The 25,036-nt window shown below is 34.1% G+C and overlaps 1 protein-coding gene across 2 annotated transcripts in view; it reads right to left on the bottom strand.

Annotated features, from left to right (window-relative positions):
* The window catches only part of dpr8 (defective proboscis extension response 8), a 63,242-nt gene that overhangs the window by 11,665 nt on the left and 26,541 nt on the right, over positions 1-25,036 (bottom strand). For both annotated transcript variants that reach the window (XM_088038962.1, XM_088038963.1), the window contains exon 3: positions 26-236. In XM_088038962.1, the coding sequence (XP_087895088.1) occupies positions 26-236 (211 nt within the window). The remainder of the gene's footprint in view (positions 1-25; positions 237-25,036) is intronic.

Here is a 25,036-nt window from a genome sequence, read left to right as displayed (position 1 = left end):
TTAATGAAACGTTGTGTTGACTTACCGACTATGGTAAGAAAAACTGGATGGCCGATGGGAGGCGTCGTGCTTATTTGGCATTCGTAGATGCCGCTATCTTTCCGTTGAGGGTATCGTATTCTTAAGGTCCACTCTTCCGTGTGAGGCGTATGAATGGCTTCAAATCTTTGATCTGAAGTGTAAGTATATCTTCCTACAGTCAGCAAGTGAATATCACGGTGTCTGACCCAAGAAACCTGAAAAAGAAAATTTCGTGTCATAAATATAGCGTACATAATTCAGGATTGGGTAGTAATAGAGGAAAATGTTTTCAAAAGACGATCTTGCGATGTCGAGAGGGTTATATTTTAAAGTTGAGGAGAGAATTAAAAACCACATTACCACTGTCATAACGGCTTTTTAAACGCTTTATTGCCACTTTGGAAAATGGCGCCGTTGCTGAGATTGTAACTGCTTTCCAGGCCATCAAATATATTTTTTAATTAATAAGAACTTGTATAAATATTGTTCTAATAATATTTTTGAAATCTCTCCCTGCTGGAGAGAATTAGTTTCATTTCGTTTAATTTGAGTCACGTTATCCGTAATGACAATAATATTTTCACTCGTTACGTTAGGTAATAATGAGAAATTCGTGTCGAACCGTGCTAATGAAATAATGGAGCTCCCAGTTACCTATCTTTAAAAAAAAGTGCGCTAATTAACTTCCCGGGAAAGCTAATAATGTTATCTTTTAATTCGTTAAAACACGAATTGCAAAGCAGTAGCTTCATTTATATTCTCATTTTTAGTTAGAATTTGAACGGGGAGCAACACGGCAAAGAAAAGCTGTTAAAATTCTTAATCTCCCGTTATTGTTTCCCTTGTCTAATACCGAGTTTCCAATAAAAACAATGTGTTCCGTCGGAAGGCAGACAATGATAATCTCGAAGCGTATATCGAAACAGAAACATAAAGCTCCTTGTGTTTTCAGGTGGAAATTCAAAGAATAACACAGATAAATCAAGCTCAACTTTTTGCAGACGTGGCAAAAATAATTTGTTTTTATTCCGGGTCGAATAATGGATTTTAGAACAAAACAGAAATTCTAGCTAATAGTAGATTTTAGCCTCGAGGAACCCACAAATGAAAAGTGGAATCCACAGCTTTGAGGGTCTCGGATCAATCAATCCCTCAGAACCATGCGTAAACTTTCCGTCTCCATTAATAATGCAAAAACTTTATAAAAGAACCTATCCATGATTTAAATTAAGGAAGTTGCGGTCGGCGAGATCAAGAAAATGGGAGAAACCAACAAACGTTTTGTTATTCATCGTGAAGTTTGCACTTTCTATGTAGTTTACGTGTAGATTTTCTGTTATAAATAAATAATATTTCAGGGGTAAACCTTTCTCGCGAATAAAACATGTTGGGTCTAAATTCTAATCTTAAAACTTGTTTCGTGACTTTAACTGAAAAAGGAAAAGTGCCGTCTCCACATTCACATGAGCAAACTTCACAGTAAATTTCCTTGTGGAAACGCGTCAACGTTTTTGCCGCTACATTTGCGGCTCTGTTAATTATGCGAAAATGTAATGACACAGTACAGATTGATATTAATTAATTTATTCCGCGAAAATTCGAACAATTATGCGGCCCACGGTGGGACCAAATTGTCCATCTCGTTGCAAATTCTCGACGAGTATCGACTTTATGAACTTTGTAATGAGTTCTGTAAAGTACACTAAGCTCTCAAAGCTTTGTCTTATACATAATTCTGCAAGGATCCACCGAAGGTGAGCCGAGACCGTGACCAGAGGATTTTTCGAACTTTGCATCAAAGGAAATTTGATAATGCAGGCAATAACAACCTTTCGTAAAAACCTGCTCTTACTATTTTAGAACTAATAAAATTTCTATATAAATAAGTGAGGTGAAAAGATTTCATGCTGAGAGAGCATTTGTAGCTGCAAAGAGCACGAAATTTATGTCCTTTTAATAACCGCCGACAACTTCAAAGATTGAGTTGTTCATTTCCTCTGGAAGATTTCAATACCACAGTTTAAGACCGTGGAATATCAACCAGTTTGCTTCATACAAAGTTTCAAAGTTTCGCAAAATAAATATTTTCTTATGATTTCCGCCTTGTGCTGGAAGTAAACTTTGCTTCTTCTTTATCACTTTGTACCAACACATCAGCTACCGCCGCACCTCCATTTTGAATATCAGCCCTCCTGATTAGATTTGACGACATTTTTACGGTGTATCAGCGGAGTAGAGCATGTGTTTTACGACAGGCATCAAGACAAATTTAATCAAAACATTCCAGATTACCCTTTTGTAACTCCCGATTTTTTTCTCTGTTGTAAAATATCTCGTGTCATATCAATAATCCGCTTGAGATTTTTTCCTATGATGCGTCCCACTTCCGAAACACATATGTTGAAATCGAAGCAATATATTGTCGCCAACAGCTTGGCTTTATGAGGAGAGCAGTTGAGGTAATAAAACTTTATAGATAGCCTATGCGTAGAGAACATCCAAAGACAAGTCTATTATCTGCAAGGATCTTGTATTTGCTTGTTGGCTTTGATAATCTGGGAAATTTCTATATCCGATAGGGGATTTGCATATTTATGTTCACCTTTATGTAATAGTTGTGTCGAATTAGCCTTTGATGCGACTAAGAGGAACCTTGTTAACATCAAGGCTACACTCATGTTGACCAACTTAATGGACTGTGTTAACCACAAATTGCACAAGATCTAATATTCACACTAATAGCAGTCTTGGCTCAAGTAACTAAACGATTTAAAAAACCCCAGCAAAATTTCAATTTTAATTTTCGCGATATTGATTTCAACTCGAATCTGTTTCAAAGAACTTTTATTAAAATCCCGTTCCGCTTCAATTCCCCAGTTTATTCCAACAAACTCATGTTAAAACTGTTAGAACATTTCCACGGATCTTAAAAATACAAGACAACTCAGTTAAACGAAAAACTAATTATTCGGCACGAACAAATTCCATCAATTACTACAGAACGTGTTTCCGATATCACCACGATATAAACTAGGGTAAATCCGAGCTAATTATTATTCAAAGTGGTAGGCCTGATCCACTCCCGCTTTTTTAGCGAGCACAAAAACGACATACGCGGGCAAAAAGGTCGGAAGTAATAGAAACAAATTTACGATCTAATTTAAATAATTTATCGTGAAAATATTACATTATAGCTGCAATCAAAGTCTTTTGGGAAATAATAATTTTGTCCCTTCCTTCCGGAAGATACACGGCGAAATATTTGGGGCAAATATTCATAATTCGAACGCAGGCAAGAGTTCGGAACCAGATTTTGCTTTATGACAACTAAATATGAAAATCTGGCTCATGTTGTGCTAGAATATTGATTTTCTCTCGTAGGCTTTCGGTTGGACGAGTTTTCTGGGGTTTCTACGGTCTTGCAAAAAGATAAATTTTATCTTAAAAATATTCTCCGGGTTTCAGATTAATAGGTCAATTATTCGACGTCATCGAACAACTTTTGCGTGTTTTATAATTTGGTGGATGCGCCAGCGCTTGCAAGTTTTAGTGTGAATTCCATTAAAAACGGTTTGAGCAGTTTTTGCATATTTCAGAAATAACGAGGGAGATATACAGGGTGTTATGGAAATGAGTACACAAAATTAAACTGGTAAGAGAACTCACCATTTGCAACAACTTTTTTTAATAATTTTTTTTGAAATCGCATGTTTTTAAACTTATTTTTTCCCCCTATATTTTGACGAGTCGCCCACCTACCATTGAATTGCTATAAAATTAAAGAACAAAAGAGCATAAAAAAACTGCGTTATCAGTCCGCTTGTAAAACACTTTTTTATTAATGACCATTCTAAACTAATTTGCGGTGGTGTTTAGAACTATTAAGTTTAACATAAAGTAAAACATTTTGGAAATTTACAAAAATTTTATTCAAAAAATTATAATAGGTTATGAAATTAAATACACAAAATTTAACCGGTTAGAACGCATCAAGATCTACAACTTTTCTAGATAATTTTTTCCGTAAACGCATTTTGATTTTCGCCTTTTTCCGCCCTTAATTTGGCCAGCCGTTCGATATCTGTAAACAAATTCACTTTTATTTCCGCAACGAGGAGGTTTTTTGACTTAAATCTTATCACAACTTTTTGTCATAAAAACGACTGATCAGCTATAATTTAATTAAAACCGTTCAGTTTGTTGTGAATTTTCGCAGTGTCAACGTGTTATCAGATCGTTCTTAAAGTGCAAAAGGTGGTGCAAAATGGTTTATAAGGTTGGGGCAAAGCGTCTATACAGTGTCCATGTTCCAATGGCTAAATGTGCACAAGTGGATAGGTAGAAATGAACCAGTGTTGTGGCCACCTCGTTCGCCAGACTTAAATCCATGCGATTTTTTTCTTGTGGTTACATATGAAAGAGTTGGTGTACGCAAATCCCGTGAATTTAGTGGAAAAATTAAGTGAACGTGTGAATGTTGTGGCTGAAACAATTCGCCAAAATCCAGCGAAAATTAAGAGAACACAAACTTCAATGGCCCGGAGAATTCAGGCATGCATTGGCAGTGAAGGACGGCATTTTAAGCAATTTTTATTAAGAAAAGTTGTTGCATACGGTGAGTTCTCTTACCAGTTTAGTTTTGTGTCATCATTTCCATAACACTCTGTATACGCATTTAGGAAATTATATATTAATCTCATTATTGGAATCAGTTGTGTTTTGCCTTTTGATAAAGACGGTCGTTTTGGTGATTTGTGCTACCGAGTACTGCTCTGAGAAAATATCTTGCAAGGTAAAGTACTACCCTATATTATTCAAAAGTTTTCAATTCAGGGAAACGTTAGGCGCGTTTGATTGTCTATTTTTTCACTTTGTTGGCGTTGACAAAAGCACTTTAATATACAGTGTTTATGCTTAGTAATAATCGGAATTTAAAGGAAGTTAGATACGTTTAAACTTTTCTGTTCTTCTTACAAATGCTTATCGAAAATCTGTGTTTGATTGTTAATTACAATGAACAAAATTAGAATGTTGCTCAAAGAATTTTGGAAATTCATTTAGACGAAAACATTTCTTAAAATTAGCCACCCAATATTAATTTTGCGATTTAAATTTTATTTGAAAGCACCTATGGAACTCAACTTTATAATCGTGTTCTGTACTAGAAACTCTGTTTTCTTTGCTTGGATCTTTCGTAAAAATTTTCATAGTCGTCTCACGCCACTGTGCTGGAATTTACTTAGGTCTCATGTATTTCATTTCATCCTTCAATTACATAATTAGTTGAAGGTCAGACAAGTTGAGCAGAACCGCACCATCGACAAACAATTCGTTTTTTTGGCAAAAAAATAGTTAGATAGCAATACTGATAACTTCGCTCTTATTGTGCTCAATTTTATTATATGAAAAAAGGCCTCACTAATAAACCTTTGTTGAAATATGCCTTGATTGATTTTCTTTCTGGAGAAAATATGACAAATTCGCTACAAACTTAATGCATACTTAACAAGGAATCAAAATCAGCGTTTCTGCGAAAATCATACGATTAAATTTTGCGGTATAGTGAAATCAGTGCTTCATTATTTATTATTTAGGCGTGTTCGGAGTTTCGTTTTAAAAATTTCAAATTTAGTTTAATCTGCAATTATTAAATCTGATTATTGCATGCAGTCTAAATACAAGTTTTTAATGTAAGGAAACAGTTTTGACAAAAACTGCATGGCATTTTTCGGTAAATTTTCTAATTGATTGGTTTTAATATTGCGGAATAGTATTTTCCGCAAGTCTTGAAATAAAATGTCTTTTGAAGACGCGAAAACCTAATTATTTTTTGTTCGCTCAAGAAAAAGGTAGTTAGCAATTAGGAAATTACATAATAAAAAAATCTCATGATTTGAATCAGTTGTGTTTCGACCTTTGATAAAGAAGGTCGTTTCGTGCTGCTCTGAGAAAATATCTTGCAAGGTAAAGTATTACTAAGGTAATTTTAGTGCTACAGTTATGAAATTTCGGAAAGTTACTAGTTTTTAATCAAATATTAACTCTGCCAAATTGCAAGATTGTAAATCAAAAGACATAAATAGAAATTTTTATTTTTAATGCCCAAATGCTTCACTAAAATTGATAACTCTCGTAATTTTAGTGAAATTTGAGGAAGTTACTACTTTTAAGTCGATTGTTTAAATTAGAATGTAAATCAATTTTGTGGACCTATGACAGATAAGAAATATGCGATTTTCTCTATCGTTTTTCTAACACTATTGTTGCTACTCTTTCATTATTAGATTGAAAATTTTTAAACTATGTAAAGTTGCAAAATCTGTTTTGTCTACCCATCGTATATTTGGATTTATTTTGGAACTCTACCTTCGGAAAAATCGTTGTCATTCATTTCATTACCCTCGGTTATCGCAATAGCGTCACCTGATTAGGTACTTTTTGTTCGCTCAAGAAAAAAGTAAAAGTTTTTGTTATAAGCAATTAGGAAATTACATATTAAATTTCATTATTGAAAACAGTTGTGTTTCGACTTTTGATAAAGACGGTCGCTTTAGAGATGTGTGCTACAGAGTGCTGTTCTGAGAAAATATTTTGTAAGGTAAAGTACTAACCTATATTCATTTATAAACATTTTCAAAAGTTTTCAATTTTCAGTTTGTTAGCGTTAACTCAAGCAGTTTAATATACAGAGTGTTTATGTTTAGCAATAATCGGATTTTAAGGAAAGTTAGATATATATTGCAAGGCAGGCTAAATACAATAAGTTTTTAATGTAAGAGAGCTGTTTTAACAAAAATTGCGTGGCATTTTTCGGTAAATTTCCGATTGATTAGTTTTAATACTGGTGAAATGGTATTTAAGTCTTGAAATGAAATGTTTTTGGAAAACGCGAGGCGAAATAGTAACGAAATCTCATAGCAATTTGATAGATTTTCTATTAGGAGAATATTTTTTGACCGTATGGCATTTTTCCGTACGTCTTAGTCTTGTTTTTTAATGCAGATTACGTAATTGATAAAAGGGCAGTGCCATCACAAATAAATTGGAAGTCATTTTTTTCAAAAAAATAAGTGTTAAATCATCGTTATCTAATAACGTCCATAAAGCCATTATTTATTTAGTTGTACTCCGAGTTTTGAGTAAGAATGACGTGCTACAGTGACTCGAAAATGTATTTTAGTGTAGTTTAGTGATTGCCAGGGTTTAATGGTAGGACTTGCATTGCTACGATGGTTTCAATGTAGGCGTGTACTATTTTTCCATACATATTCAACTTTTTTACTTATTCGTATTTACTTGTTACAGGTATCATCCTAACTTCGGAATTTTCACTCGAAATCTTGGAACATCTTGAAAAATGTAAGACGAAGGATTAGGGTAGGACAGTTTAGTTGCATCTTTCTAGTTCACTGTTCTTGTTGCTTTTTTGCATCATTTCTTCATTTACTAATTTTATCTTTTTTATACTTTTTCTTAGTCTCATGTCTATTGAAATGAAATTCCTCCTTTCTATGACGTTTCTGCGTTTAGCCCTTTTACCACCTGAACTTCTATTTCCTGTCTTTCTTAATACTGTAAAAGTCTGTCCAGTTCTTTTATACCAACACAACCAAGGGGAAACAAGTAGGTAGACAAAATTGGGGAATTAGATACACACACATTTTGAGTGAGTTTATGGAAACATCCATGCATGTTCTGTATTCTGCACATAATTTAACATCACTACACTTGCTGCCACCTACCCTGTACACTTAAGCATACCAACACTAGTAAGGGGACCCACGTTCATCCACGTAGGTACACAAATTTAGGAAGTTAGGTACCCTTTGCGTGCGTCTATGGAAACATCCATGCATGTTCTGTAGCCGACACATTAGTTTGTCAAGTTACGGCAGTTACGGAGTCTTCTAAAGGTGTTCAGTTTGTGTGAGCTAATGATGCGACGGTGTCAATCCGATACCGACCAGCAGACGTCGGGTACGAATGACTTCATTTGCAGCTCTAAACTCTCAGAGCGCATTTAGTTGAAGCTGTATCTGCATATCTCCACGATTTGACTTTAGAGGGGGTGGATGAACCTTAAGGCGGGGGGATTTAGCTAGAAAGCCGAAGTAGAATGCCGGTCGCATCACATGCTAACCTAGAAACAGGGCCAATGTTAGTCATTCAATACCCCAGGCTCGGATTGTGTTATACCATAATGGTTGGAACGGAACTATTGAGGTATTTTGCTTTCATTTCTCCAACACTGGTTGGACAGTATTCATTTGACACCACCGAAAAACTGGCCTCGACTGGACAATTGGTAGCCGACAGACCTTAGTATGTGGGCGCGCGATGAACGAACATCATGTTGAGGGGGACGAGGACACTATAGGGACGGGAGTTTAGCTAGCTGTCGTTTGAAAGCACAACTGCCCTTCGAATCAAAATTTACCATAGCGTTCAGAATAAGTTTAGAATCATTTAATGTAATTTATTTTTCAAGACGGTTAGCTAGGAGTTGGTTTGAAAGTAAATGTCCGGTTAGTTTTGCTAGAAGGGTGGACACACTTTACGGGACACCTTGGGCAAGATGCTTACTCACGGGATAAACTTTTGTTTCGTTAAACATGGTGGACTTTCGGGAGCTGAGTTCATTTTGAATCCACCAAGATCCCCTACGGTGTCTGTGTTCGCGAAAAGGGGTGTATTTTGAGACCAAAAATGGGGGGAGAAACACCCGAATTTCATTCATTTTCTCTTGCCACTTTACACTTTTCAACTCCAACTTGTGTCCATCTTTGATGAGTCACTCTGCCCAACCACCCATTCATTCCCCATCTGAACACTATTTTTATTAAATTTTCCTCCATTCCACCATTTTACGACGCTTCTAATTTTGTCATTTTATCTATTTCAATGTTCTCTTTTTTTCTTATTAAAAAATGGGGGGAGAGTTATCCGAATTCCATTTATTTTTTCTTGCCACTTTACACTTTTTAACTCCAACTGGTGTCCTATTTGTTTAATCTTCGATGAGTCACTCTGCCCCACCACCCATTCATTCCCCACCTGAACACTATTTTTATTAAATTTTCCTCCATTCCATTTTGTCATTTTATTTATTAATGTTCCCTTTTTTTAATATTCCTCCTATTTTAATTTCACTATTAATTTCGAGTGCCGACATTTTTAGTGCGAGAGATAGTTTAGTTCAATTTTTGTAGTGTCTAAATAAAATTAAAATCGTTTTTAAAACAAAGTGAGTGAGTGAGTGGTTCCTGGTTTCTGATTCCTGATTCCTAGAGGGGGATGCAGTGGTAGGAGCCTGTCGATGCAGCTTCGGGATCAGGATTAAAGGGTACGTTAACTGCTAACTTTAAAATGTTAGTTCAAATTTTTAATAAAAAAAATTCTCTTGCAGTAAGTCCGTGTTCGAAGACGATGGCGACGTTGGATCTTACAAGGTAGGATTTTTTCCTTCTGGGTGACGGGAGTTGTTCGCGGAGTGTCAGTGCATTCGTTTTTTGACAAGTGGTAGTGATAGTGACACTGTGCAAGTTAGTATGCAGGTAAGACAAAACTATGTTTACCTAAATGAATAAAATTTCACCTTTTTACAACTCTTCGTAAATTCGGAACTTCCGCGAGTGTCAAAGATAAAAGTCCAGTTCTGCGAAACAGTGCCAAAGCTCTTTTTAGTGCGCGAGCTATTTTAGTGTCTTAAAGCTAAAATTAAAACCGTTTTTGAAACAAAGTGAGTGAGTGCTTCCTGTGTCCTAGAGGGGGATGCAGTGGTAGGAGCCTGCCGACACAGCTTCGGGATCAGGACTAAAGGGTAAGTTAATAAAATTCGTAATTTTTGTAATTTTAGTGTTACAGCTATGAAATTTGGGGAAATTGCTAGTTTTCAATCGTTTATTAACTCTGCCAAATTGCAACATTGTAGATCAAAGGACACAAATTTTAGAATTTTTTATTTTCAAGGCAAGCCGAAATATAAGAAATCCTCTCTTAAAACTCGTAATTTTGGTAATTTTAGTGCTACAGCTATGAAATTCTATCGTAAATTTGAAAATGCAAGTAAAATGACTAATAAAACATTTCTATTGCAGTAGGTCCGTGTACGAAGATGACGGCGATGTTGGATCTCTCAAGGTAGGATTTTCTTTTTATTGGTGTTGGGATGTTGCGCTTGCGGTTTTTCGCGGAGTGTAAGTGAACCCGTTTTTTGCGCAGTGGTAGTGTTAGTGCTGTTGTGTTAGTGTGTGTTAACATGCAGGTATGAGATTAACAGTCGCCTAAATGTAAGACCCAATATCTGTATCTGTCCCAAATTTAACACAGCCGATATAAATTTCATAATTGTCACTAATTGATTCTATACAAATTTTGCAAAACACCTTCGTGATTTACAAGCTTTAAATTTATTTATTAATAAATTTAAAGCTTATAAATTACGAAGGTGTATATATTTATATATATTACGGCTATTATTATTATTATTATTATTATACATATTTATCATTAAATTATTATTAATTTTATCTTTCATTAAGCTTTTTCAATTGCTCCGAAAATTAGGGTTAACTGCAGATGTCAGATTTTGCAATTAAGCGACTCCTATAAGTAACTGTCTTTTTTATTTCTTGAAAACGAAATTGTTAGGTAAAAGACAACTATGTCCAGGTAAGTACACCATTTTATATTATTTTATTACATAAATAAACACTTTTTTTTAGATTTAACTCCGCCTGCAGCGTCCTGGGGTCTGTTTCATAAAACTAACTCTGCTAATTTTCAATTAGAAGTTGATTAGTGTTTGAACTAAAGACACCTTACTAATTTATCATAGTAAGTTTTTATGGTACAAGCCCCCTGGGGTACGTTCCGTATCACTAGGGACGCTGTTGCCGGTCCCAAGCCCGGAAAAAGGAGGAGGGTTTTTCGGCTATTTTAGGAAGGAACCTGCCCATTGTAAAACCGCTTTTGAGGATTATTTCGCGGTTGGAGAAAAAACTGGAAACATAGATGACACCGACTTGTGTATGATTTTTGAAGCCAGTTTCGTCAAGGAGGAATGAAGATGTTCAAGGTGAAGACGAAATATGAGAAATCCTTCACTGAAAATCGTAATTTTTGTAATTTTAGTGCTACAGCTATGAAATTTGGGGAAATTACTAGTTTTTGATCAAATATTAACTCTGTCAAATTTCAACATTGTATATCAAAAAACACAAATTTTATAAATTTTTATTTTCAAGACGAAGCAGAAACACGAGAAATCCTTTCAAAAATTCGTAATTTTGGTAATTTAAGTGCTACAGCTATTAAACTTAAGGAAATGCCTAGTTTTTAATCGAATAATAATTCTGTCAAATTGCAACATTGTAGATCAAAAGACACAAGTTTTAGACATTTTTATTTTCAAGACGTAATTTTAATAATGTTATTTCGTAATTTTAGTAATTTTAGTGCTACAGCTATAAAATTTTGGAAATTACTAGTTTTCAATCGAATATTAACTCTAGCAATTTTCAACATTGTATATTAAAAGACACAAATTTTAGAAATTTTTATTTTTAAGGCGAGGCCGAACCATAAGTTACCCTTTCTGAAATTCGTAACTTTGGTAATTTTAGTGCAACAGCTATAAAATTTGGGGAAATTACTAGTTAGCGATCGTATGCTAACTCTGCCAAATTGCAAAATTGTATATAAAAAAAACATAAATTTTAGAAATTTTTATTTTTAATGGCAAGCAAAAGTCGTTTCATTCAATACTCTCGGTTATGCCAATAGCGCCACCTGATTATTTTTTGTTCGCTCAAGAAAAAGGTAGTTATATTATGCATATAAAGGTCGCTTCCAATGTGGTGTTAAGACCAGAAAATTAGTTCCATAACTAAGGAATGAAGCAATTTGCATATTGATTGCAACCGTAAAAAAGAAAAAAATTCTTAGTTATTAGTCCAAGGATGTTTTTAAGCACGCGTTTAAACACAGACCCTTTTCAAAGGCTACAATTTTAATACCATTCGGATTAAGCTGGAAAAACAAATTGATAATATTAGGGTAGAACAGATTTTTACAACAAAGCTGCCGTCTGGTAACGAAGATAATGACGAAATCTGTAACCACCCATGAGGTCGAAATTGTCACAAACGAGAGCTAATGATATTCCTGTGCCCTATTCGGTTAACTAGTCATGCACCAATTACGTACAATTAACAATATCGGTCTTTAGCATAACCGTGGATTAGAATTAGTTGCTTTAGTATTCCGGTGTTGTGCGAATTCCTGCGAGGTTGAACTTATATCAACAGTACTTTTGTACGAACGTGTTTTATGCCGCATAACTTCCACTTATCATCTGTCTCACCACCTCCAGCGTTTCCGGTTATACAAATTCCACCGAGACGGTGATATGTTATTTAATCAAGAAGATAATAAAGTTGTATAGTTCGCTGACCCTCAAAATTAAATTGTGTCGAGCTGGCGCGTTCGTAGTTACCTTCTATTTGCTGAAATAATCAAATCGAAATTCACCACCAAAGATAAATTGTATCGTCGCTCCTGCACTACAAGGATAAATGAAAATTTATTTTGTTAAGACCATTTTTATAATAAAGACAATATTCAATCTTGGTCGTACACTCGAGCATGGATGCGTCGTAAAGTTGTTAACTCGGAAGTCCTGTACCCACATGTGGCTCGTAAAAGTAAAATATTTTTAAATTTTATTTTTTTCCTTTAAGATGTCGCAGATAGATTGGCCCAACCTAAGGACTGCACGGTTTTATGGTCATATAAATTACTGTGTTATACGGCATGTTTCCCGGAAAATTATTCGTTATTAAAAAAATACTTTTGAACATAAACTAAAGCAATTTCCACGACAATATTTACGCTTTTTTGTGGTTTAATCTTTACGTTTTTGGGGCAATGCAAAAATTTTTTTCATTGCTTTCATGCCGTTGTGCTTCGGTGACAATCCAATTCTAAAAGTTTCAAAAATGGCACTCAATGTGGCCATAAAATAACGTGTATATTTGAGAGTTGTGTGTTTTAATCAACTTTTAAATGTTTGGGGAATCGGATTTTTGTTGGTCAGAGGGTAATGCATAAAAATGACACCTCCACTTATCAAACTTATATCACATTTGAAAACCATACAAACTTGCAACAAACGTCCTGACAAATTTATGACTCAAGTGTGCAGTTTGAAACGGTTTGCTGAAGTCGTCATTACAACTGCATTTTTGATGATTCCGGGCCAGATCTCCGTCTCCAGAATAAATTATAAGTGTTCCGAGTAATCTCGTGGAAGTTGAGGTGTGTATTTCATGAATAAATTGACGCAGCAGCTCGAAGACTTTTATCCTACAAAGTGTTTTCTCAGAGCCGCGACGAATGCATCTGCTTTTATGGCGTGACAATATTTTATGGCACGATCCGGTTAAAATCCCTTTAAGGTGACTGAAGCCACTCCTGCGGCTAATTTATTTGCTTTATTTGTAGGCTTGACTTTTATGATAAGCCCTTGACGTTCGTTAACCGTCGAATGAAGCACGAAGATTTCCATCTTCACAAATTGTACGGCGGGAAGAAAGTGTTTGCTTAATATTCGTGAACCACAAGCAACACCTGCCGCCTCTTGTTCAGCCCATCGTTTCACCACCCACATTTTTATATTCAGGACCGTTCCATGTGTTTTTACATTTTATGTTCCTCTTATTAAAATGTAGATTTCCTTCTGAATATGTAATAAGCATCCACATATGGTTACGGACTGTAATTGCTGCGTTGGAGAAATCGTGCTTTTTCTTTAAATTTCGATTTACCAAGAGAAGTAACTTTCCGAAATTATTTATTAACTAACTGCCATACTCACGGAAATTAACACAAAGAGCTGGCTAACCACAAAATACTCCACTTCATGGAAAACTTTTCAAGCACGCTGTAAACCGACACTACTTCTGCTTTACGAAAATTACTCTCTTGCTGCACGGACAAAAATACCGAATCATTAAAACCTGACGAACTTGAGACAGAAAGTTAAATGTAAGTTAAAAGTTTCGCGCCTTAACGACTTTCCGAACATAAATTCTAATTGCCTTGGTTTCAAAAGTCGTGAAATTGAGACTAAAGTTTCGAGGAAAACTGGACTTCCATAATCTACATTCATATTAATAAAACACTTTAGACCCGCTCACGTATACAGAAAAGTCAATACAGTTTACTGTGCACTTTGAGTTCAATGTTCAACAAGCCCAAATGTAAATCCGAACAATAGTTCGAAGTCCTTAAGAGTTGATTACCGTTTACCGCCACTAATTAATTCACCTCAGCTAAATCAACACAAAAAAATTTGCAGAACACGCTCGAATTTAGTTGTCAGCTCATCTAACTATTTAGTATTCTTAACTAACTGGAAGTTTGTTATTGCCTGCGCTCTGAATAATTTTCCATGTCGATGAATTATGATTCTTATCTAAAATGTAGTCTGTGTACTCAACAGTTCCAGAACGTATTCACTGATTGTTGTTTGTAGAAACTTTATAGTTGGAGTTTGAATAATTAATAAGTCACTTTTTGTTGACAGAAATAACAGATGCCTTCAAGTAGAGATTGAATTTCGAGGATGATGAAAAATTTCCGATAGTGCTGTGTGTAAATTAAATTTAATTGCGGAGCATTGAATCCGATAAAAAATCTGCACATTGGCGTGTGAGATATTAAAATCCAATTGCGTCATCAGCAAGAAACAGAAATTTTCCCGGCGCCTCCACCATTCTGCCACCTCAAAATTTCGCCAGTTTCATAGTAAATTTGCATTAGAACTTTGCATTCGTTGATAGTTCTAGCGCCTGTAAATTTCCCGTAGCCGAACATGCAGTAATCTTATTGCACACAAATCAAGATTTAAGGCCTTAATCAGCAGCACAACGTCTGTGCTCCACGTCTGACCCGAATTCCGGCGCTGAGATTGCACCTTGACACATAATTGTTTCTAGACTTCTTCCTTTTTAAAACTGCGAGAATTAAAAGTTATCAAATGTCCGAAGTTTCTTGTTTATTTCCTGCGGGAGTTTCGGCAACTTTATTATTTTTCAGCGGGCGTTAAAAATTTGTCTTCAGGTAAGTTAATTTTCCAGTTTTGGTCAGATCCCGTTAGTGGCCGGAAATGGGAATAATTCTCATGTGGAAAGCGCTGTTAAAGTTTAATCCCGTCATGATGCTGTTTGCATAACTTGGCGAACAAAAGAAAAACATAACAGAGATAATTTACTCAGGACGCAATATTTCTCTTTATCTTTATTAAGTTTGTTGAAAAAGCCAACACCAACTACAACAAGCTTGTATCGAAGATTAAATACAGAAAAGTTAGACGCTGTTTAAGCTTGCTTTTTCTTGTTTGTAAATTATTCACGCGCTTGTTTTCTATCTGTGCCCGCAGAGACCATCTCAAAGCCTACAAAACTAAATTTTCGGTAGTTGAGCGTACATAACTTCCATAATTGATGAACATATCTGTTCTTTAAACGGTTACCTCGAAGCGTAAACAGCTCTGATGCGACACATTAAATAATAGTGGACATTTGCTGATGGTAAACATTCACAAGCATTAAATTTTCATGTGAAGTTTCTGCAGTAGACGCGTATAATATGCACCAAACGCCGGTTTCAGCGGCTGCATTGCAGATGACTTTTATACCAGACAAAAGAAATTTGCGATTCAAACGAAAATTAATGCGGCCAAAGCATACAAATGCGACTTATTTTCGTGGTGGGTCTTTGATTTATGCGGATATTTAATTTTGTTTACAGTTCGATTAAAAATAGCACAAGGTGAGGTTGTTTCACCTTTACGTGATGTAACGTGGAGCATGAATAATAAACTAAAGAAATTTAATTTAGAGAGTATGAACTTTAGTTCATTTAAAGTGAGTGCATGTGGGATGATGTCATAAGTATATTATGTCGGGTTTAAAACGAATGAGGAGCTGGATTTTTTAATTACTTGTTCATTTCAACTAATAGAAAAAAACGTAATTTGCATCTACTCGACATCAAAGCTAGTCGCTCCAACATCATTTTATTTTTTAGTGAAAATTAAACTCCGTATTATGTAAAGTACAATTCTGTGAAAAATAACGGATTTTAAAATCGGTGATAAACTCTGATCACGTGAAGAGGTTACATAAATCTCGCGCTTAACATGGCGATTACACTCAAAGCTGGTCGGAAGTATTCTATTATTGTGCTTTGCCATACTTTCGCGTCGTCTTTTAAGACCCAACTCTAGTGAACAATGAATTTGTATCTCTGTTATGTGGCAGAAAAAACGGCATTTTCGTCGAACACATCCAGCCATAACTTACGTAGCGAAAGTGATTTAATAGCCGTGCATTTTCCGAACAAATGTTTGCGTTTCCTTGAAATCGGCTAATCCTTTATTTCGCCTGTCGAGCGTCACGTAACTGCTCCTTTATCAACTTTTTTAGTTTTGTTGTAATTCTGTCGAACTCCGTTCGTTTTGTTGTAATTTCTCCCCGAGTTCATCGCTGTATCATTTAATGTTGATTTATTTATGTGGGTTGGAATGTAGTCCTTTGAAGAAACCCGGGATAAGACGTTCTCGGTTAATGATATGAAACTCCAGGGTTGGTTTGATTATGAAAAGGAAAGCGTTTTCCCTTTAGATGAAGTGATCCGAAAAACAAAGCAATGGGAACGGATACGTCCGAGTTGTTTTAAAATCAACGGTTTTTCATTCCGACGTGATTCAAAAGTGAGGCCTTGCGGGGAAAACGGATGAAAATTGGGACTCGTCGTTGTAGCTCGTCTATAAATGGAAGTTAACAGGCTCGCGAAACTTAGATACGAAATAAAAAGCGATATTATACATCGCCTTTGGCTGTAATTTCCTGCAGAATGCCGGATGTGAAGCAGAAATAAGGATGCTCTTTGTAACTCGCTAAATGAAGTCCGACCGCTGAATTCTAGATAATTTTACGGGAACTACCAACTAGACTCAGAAAGTTAGTTTTCTTTCTGGCTTAGTTTGAAATTCAAAATTTTATAATACTGCTTTCTGCGAGGTCAACAACAACACAACTTTCAGATTAAGAGGGTCCCCGGAAGCACATTATTGAGCTTTTTTTCCTGCTGGAATTTCTTTCGGGAACCATCAATCAACAGCTTATCTATTATTCAATGAGCTAGAAACTATATAATTTCGGTAAAATACGGCGTAAGTTAGTTAAGCAAGAAAAAGTAAGAACTCCAGAATGGATTGAAACAGCCGTAAATTAACTTGAAATAACTTTTCCCAATCCAGCTTCGGAACTAACAAGTAATTTGATAACGTCAACACAATTTCAAGAGCATATTTCGCCAGAGCCCGACTGTAAAAATTAAATTCTCCTTCTCACAACAAAAGAAATAATCAGGTGAGAAATCTCATCTCGCGAAATGAATAAAACTTTGTTAAAATTAAGATACAAGCAGATAAGAAATGGGGACATCTTTTTGTGCGTCCGAAGAATAAGTGTCCCTTTTTTGTGTAAAGGGCGAAACGAGGACAATTCAGCTTCCTTGCAGGATTAATGTAACGCTAAATATGCGCCAGGACCATCTGCATTTAATCTCCTTCCGAGTTTCAACTCGTTTAATGACTCGCGCAAAAAGTCGCTGTTTTGTCATTTTAATAAATCCTTAAATAAATTTGCTGCGTTAAAGAATAGCAGGTTCCTACATATGCCTCATTAAGATGTTCGAACTTCACGTAACAATTTTACCGAGTTATGGAAGTTAAACAAGACTTCGTAGTTTCCATCTGCTGGGGTTGAACTTTGTAAGTTAGGTAGGAATTGTCGGATGCGTTGTTGCAATAATGCTGAGAATATTGGATCACGAGGTGGATGATATGCCAACATTTGTTTTAATTTATTCTGTGTTCGTTCCGAGTTACAAACATTGCTAAAAACAGAAAATTTATTTTCTGATGGTTGTTGCCTGGCATCACTTTACGAACATAAATAATAGTTTTGCTAATAGACTCACTTATATCCTCCCGTGTTTAAACTAGGAACTTGCAGCAAGGTGAATATGTAGTTGTCAAATTTGCAACTAGCTGCTATATTGCCATCATTATTATAACTAATCGGTTGTGTCTAAAGTTTGTTGGCGGTTTAGCAATGGCCTAATTTAGACGCGGGAAACGGAAGGATGATTTCGACCAGACAATAAATTGAATTAATTGTAAACTACACAAAACACAGGTTTAGTCTCATGCTTAATTTAAAAAAAAAAACTGTTTTAGTTTATTATGAGCTATTTACACTTTCCAATTAAATTTTTGACTCGGCCTCAAAATATTGTTTCTAAAAATTATGTTTTTTGCTCTACAATTTTGGAATGATACGCAGTAGATATACAAGTTAAAATTAGTTAAATCCGCAATTTCATTGCTTTGAGATGAAAACTGTCAAAATTTTAAAAATGTATCGAAAATTATGACAAGTTTGGATTTGTTTCAAAATAAAAATTTATAAAAAAAAACTGTTTTTGGTCTAAAATTTTTGAGTTTAACACAATTATTTATAAACAAGACACAATTAGTAAAACCTGCAAATTTTACTGTTTTGGGATTAAAACTGTAACAATTATAAACACTTATCGTTTTGTCACTTAGTTCAAAATTCTGGAATTTAGTAAAGTTGATAAACAAGTCGAAAATCAAAATGTCAAAAATCTTATCAAATTTGAAAAAAATTTTTGGGCTCGTCTTCAAAATATTGATTTCTAAAAACTAGATGTTTCTTGTTTAAAAATTTTGGAGTTTAGCACAGTTGATAAACGTGTCAAAATAGTAAAGCATGCAAATTGTAATGTTTTGGGATTGAAATTAACAAAATTACAAAAATTTAATGAAAATTTTTGTTTCATTTAAGATAAAAATTTATAAAAAATTTGTTCAACGTTCTAAAATTTTGAAATTTAACCCAATTAATACATTAAACAAAAGTAGTAAAACCTGTAAATTTCACTAGATTTGATTTATTTTAAAATAAAAATAAAAAAAAAATTTAGAATTTAGGACAGTTTTTAAAAAAGTCAAATTTGGTAGTGTCCAAAATTTAGTGTTTTGGGCGCTTAAAACAGCCAAAAATATTCAGATATTTATTGAATTTTTATCAAATCAAAATAAAATTTTAAAAATTACGTTTTAAGGTTTAAAATTTTGAAATTTAGCACAATTTATAAACAAGTCAAAAGCAGAAAAACCTGCAAATTTCAATGTTTTGAGATTAAAACTGTCTAAACTATAAAAAAAAAAACGAAAATTGTAGAAAGTTTCAATTTGTTTGATAATAAAAATTTATAAAAAGAACTGTTTTGTGGTCTAGAATGTTTGAATTTAGTACAATTATTAATAAACAAGACAAAATTAGTAAAAACTGTAAATTTTACTGTTTTGCGATTAAAACTACCAAAATTACAAACATTGATCAAAAATTATAAAAAGTTTTGGTTTCTTTCAAGATAAAAATTTATAAAAAATTCGTTTATAGGTCTAAAATTTTAGAACTTAGTACAATAGATAAACAAAACAAAAAGTAAAACTTACAAATTTTTCTGCTTTGGGATAAAAATTGTCAAAATCATCAAAAATTATTGAAAATTTGATCCGTCTTAAGATAAAACTTCATAAAAATTTTATCTCTTTTAATCAAAACTTTTAGAATTTTTGTCAGTTGTTAAACAAGTTAAATGTGGTAAAATCCCCAAAATTCAGTGTTTTGGGCGCTTAAAACTGCCAAAATTATAGAAGTTCATTAAAAATTGTAGGGAATTTTAATCGGATCTAATTGAAACTTTTAAAAATCGTGTTTTTTGGTTTAAAATTTTGAAATTTAACACAAGTTAAAAGTAGTAAAACCTCCAAAATTTCATACTTTTGAGATCAAAACTGTCAAAGTTGCGGAATTTGAACATTATGCTTAGTTCAAAATAAAATTACTAAAAATTGGGTATTTTGTTCTAAAATTTTATAATTTAGCATAGTTGCCAAATAAGCCAAAAGCAGTAAATCGCAAAAATTATCCTTGATCCTTAAAATTAAGAAAGTTTTGGTTTGTTTCAGCATGAAAATTTCTAAATATTCTGCATTTTAGTAAAAAATTTTAGAACGCAGCACAGTTGATAGACAAGTCATATTAATATTACCATTAAAACTGTAAAAAAATTTAAAAAAAAAATGAAAATTTTTGATTCTGCTTGAAAAATAAAATTCATTTTTTTTTTTAAATTTCACAATTTACGTACTAAAAGTAGTGGAAAATTTTGGTTCATCCTCAAAACACAAATTTCAACCAATTCTGTAACTTCTACATTAGTTCGCATTCAGCAAATTTTTGTACAAAAATTGTTTTTCCGAAAAGAAAAAAAAAAGGAGAATCATTGAAACAAATATCGATTTTTTAATTAAACGGGCACGTTTTTCCCAATTATCTAGAGGTCATAAAAAGTTCAATTCTGTTGAGCAACGTAATCAATACAGCCAAAGTAAAAATAATAGAGTTTAAATATTAAAAATTGAATTTATATTGCCTCGGAGGTGTTCGCACATGATTGATGAATTTTTGGAACCTCGTCGCATCCGCGAAATTCCTAATTCAATTTATTAGCTTTAATCTCTTCAACACGGAAATTCACGATTAAATTAAATCACCGCTGTGAAGTCAGAAAAACAAATTTCGCAAGTTGTGTGACCTGTACATTTTAGTTGCGGACTGGTTTATCGATTTCTCTATGGAAATACACATTATTTGCCCTTTCTGATGCATTATGTATAACAGTCAAGAATTTGTAGTGTTTGGATAAGTAATTCTCGGTTTGTGATTCACAAGTGGATTGTTTGCTATCGAAATTGTATTTGTCCTCTGAATATTTCGCCTCGAGTACTAATGGATTGCTGAAAAATGTTATCTTCACGCAAAATCCGCGATATCTTTGTTAGCCCGTAATACGCATCGTAAAATTTACGATCACACAGAAGTTTATTTTGAGGGGTTTCCCATCTTTGGAGTAAAGCAAGATAGCAGTAAATATCAGAAATGTGTCGGGTCGCAGGCCAACAAGGATAACAAAACGGCGGAAGGACGCACCGTAAGGAAGTACTCGTCACCTGCTTGATGGAGCGCCTCCTTGGGTAATGAAATCTGTTGTTCGCTTCCGTCCTTCTGGGACTCTGAAGGCCCCAACTTTCAGCAAGCATGTTTATAAGTTACCCTTCTAGCGACGTGCTATCTGCATTTTCATAAGCCGAGACGTTATCGAGAATATACACCCTTACACTTTAAAAGTCTCGGGGTTGTAATATTTAATGATTTGAAAATTTTGGTATAAAGATTATGAAATGTGATCGAGTTATCGATAATGGTGGTAACGAAATCATCCAGGTATAAGAAATTGGGTGATGGAAGTTTAGTGTTCCAAGTTCACAAAATGCCGAGGCACACAATGGCGTTGTGAAAGTTATACATCAGCAGATTGCTACAAAGGAAAGTCTCATACATAACCCTTCTTCCTTCGTATCTATTACCTGCTTTGAAACCGAGGAGGGTTCTGGAATAACTCACCAAGACGATAGTTAGAAATATTATTTTCCCACAATTAAACTTTCTAAACCAACCAGTAAATTACATCTAAACTAAAACGAATTCCGCCACTCACTTTCACTATCTACTCATTTAATGATAAATTATTGCCACTTGCTTGCTTTCATTATAAATAAATTTCAGGTAACTTCCATAAGTCTGGCTCAAATAGATATTTGAAAAGTGGATGTAATCTTTTGTGTTATATCATTGATTTTTCATGCTCTTCTGTTTTCTCTAAGGATTTCCAAGGCGCTTTATTCAGAAAAACTTATCTTTACGAAGTTCGCCCCAATAATGTAAACAAAGGGTTTACGGGAAAAATGTGCCCGACTGTTGAAAAAGACGATTCGCTTTTGAATCAATTTGTCACACCTCATTGAGTTATTCAAATATAAAAAAAAGAATATCAGGTTATTTTTTGCACCATTTATTTTTCGTACTGTGTCCCGGGGCGGTAAAACTTGGTTAATTACATGTTGATAAAATTAATGTTTAGTCTCGGTAAATGACGAGGTTTGACTAGTTTGGCACTGAAGCAGGATTGCTCATTAAACTTTACCAACAAATTTCGCAATGATCAAAGGAAATTATTGGTTGTACCTATTTACCGCCACGTTTTCACTACTTTTTTTTAAATTTAGTTTTCTTCTACAAAAATCGGGTGATTTTAGTATATCCTACTTAAAGTTGCTATTTTTCGGACTCAATTAAGTCCTTAAAATGAGTCTTTTTCTGACTCAATCCCAAAAAGTTGTCATTACAACTAATAAAGCACAGTGGTTCAATACAACAGTCAACATCTGTATTTGATCTTAAAGGTTAATCAATATAAATTAATTATTATTAAGTTTGTAAGCAAATATAACACTTTTTTTGCGTTTTCAGTAATTTTTTCAGAATTCTGCATTTTAAGCCAAAAAAATGGCAATTTTTGTGTTTATCTTAAACAATCTGATGTTTACTATGGTGACAGGTTACCAAAATTCGCGAAGCGATTTGAATGTGTTTTTGGGAGTTTTTAATGAAAAAATGTAGTTTGCAGCACGTACATTCCTACCTAAATAGTAATTTCGATCACAAAGCCGGAAAATGCTCTTTTGGAAGTGTGAGTGAAATTGCAAATACGAGGCGGAGCTTAGTCGTAGTAACACGAAAACTTCCAAATGCATTTTTGGACGTGTGATTCACACTATATTTTAAGCCAATAAAATTAAATAGTATATTAAAGAACGTGTTTTATAATGGCCAATTTGGTGCACAAGGTCCCGGTGTACAAAACGAGCCGTAGGCGAGTTTTGTATGGGACGAGTGCACCAATGCCATTATAAAATAAGTCCTTTATACTATTTTTTCGAATTTGCACCATTTTTTTAATAAAAAAATTAAATTTTCCGATTCTAAGACTTTTCGTTTTACACGATTGGTAATGGTTTTGTAACCACGACTTGCCACTTGATTTTCAAATTCAATTTAAAATTTGACATTTATTGAGTTTCACCATCACTGAATTTTGACTTAACGTAACCTAACCTCACAGCCAGTATTCACATCTGTTATACAAGGTGTTTATAAATGTTTCTAGCATCAAGCGTGGCTTCGGCATTCCTGTCGTACACTATTTTGCCGCTTTGTTTTCATTGTGAATATAACTATTTTGAAAATTATTTATACTGTTACTTACTTCAATGACGTTTTAGTTACGGTTTTGTGTCCAAGTTTTTCATTTTCTGATTGTAAACCACAACTAGAACAGTTTATTTCTCAAAACTTTGTAACTTTTTACTTTGCTTCATGTTTGAGGTTAACAGCAAATGTCAGTTGACAAATCGAAACCCACATTTGTAAGAAGCGGCACATTTCTTTGACATTTCATAGCCACCCTTGATGCTAGAAACATTTATAAACACGTTGTATTTAGGTACAATTATTGTTGGCCGCAAAGGACAATTCAATTATATTGATACATTTTTTGTTCACGCAGCAATTTATTAAACACGAATCGTAAAATCCAAATTGACCAAGAACTTGACAGGAAACAGGTGACAGCCAGACTAATTAGTTCTGCCAATTCTTAAAAAACAAAATTTCCTACTTTGAGTTCTTTTATAGATACCTATAAACGACTCCAAATTGAGTACTCTAATGGACCTATTAAAGCGGCAAATTCGAAAAAAAATTAAAAATACAATCTGATCTAGTGACATCCATTCTTTAAGGTTTCTCAGCTAGTAACTATATTTTACCTGTTATTATTGTTTTACTGCCAAAAATCACATTTCCTACAAAGATGTAACAATAAAAAGACAAATTGTTTACTGTTTTTATGCTTCAAATGAAATTAATTTAGATTTTCGAACTTTATAGCGCGATACTGTTTTCGCATTAAAAGTTTTAATAGTGACAGCGCCGTGCAGCAGACAGTGCGATACCAACCGTTAAACAAAAAAAAATCTAAATCTAGTTTTTTTTTATAGGCCTAGGCTTGCAAATCTCGTTTTCCGGTCTATTTACATGTCTTCAAAAACGTTCAAAAAGAACGGCGGCCTAAAATAGTAGTTTCGATCACAAGTCTGGAAAATGCTTTTTAGAAGTCGGAGCAAACATCTGATTTAGTAACTTTTATTTTTTAAGGTTGCTCTCGTAGTAACTATTTTGGAAATAAAACATTCTAACGTCATTTAAAATACTTTAGCACACTCCTGCGTCAATTGATGACAGCGCAATACCAACCGGTAAACAAAAAAAATATCTAGTTTCTTTTTTGGAGATCTAGGTCGCCAAACGCCGTTTTTCGGCCTACTTATATGTCTCCAAAAATGTTAAAAAAGGACGGCGGCCTGAAAATTTTGCAATTTTTGCAGACTTATACATATCTGCTGCTCCAAACAGTATACAGCAACGATTAGTTCGCAAAAATGGTATTTTTGGTACTTAAAATAGTTATATTTTGACTTTAAGATCGTATTTGAAACGTCACTCCTACATTTGTGCAGTGATGCCAACTATAAAATAAAACCAATTATTCTGAATGTCACATTTGGCGATACAAATACCAAAACAGACCAAAACACGTCTTCTCAGATAATTTTTTAATTATTTTATGTATCGATTTTAAGATATTCGAATTCTCTGTTTTAAAACAGTCTCACTAATTAAATAATTCTAAAAATATTTGAGATAAATTCAAGCGAGCGTGAATTACCCGACTTTTGTAAGTACCCTTTTGTCTAGTTGCAAAGTATCGTAAAGAAGGCATTGCAGATATTTACAACCGTAATGCAAATATTTGCGCGGAATATTAGTAATTTATTGTGCAAATGCAAATTTCTCCGAGAATCTGATAGCAGCAGGACGTTAAAACC

This window comes from Gnatocerus cornutus, chromosome 6 (assembly GCF_029298725.1).
Source record: "Gnatocerus cornutus isolate USDA-ARS CGAHR chromosome 6, icGnaCorn1.1, whole genome shotgun sequence".
NCBI classification, from domain to species: Eukaryota; Metazoa; Arthropoda; class Insecta; order Coleoptera; family Tenebrionidae; genus Gnatocerus; species Gnatocerus cornutus.
Note: the sequence above shows the minus strand (reverse complement) of the source record. Positions and strands in the feature narration are given on the sequence as shown.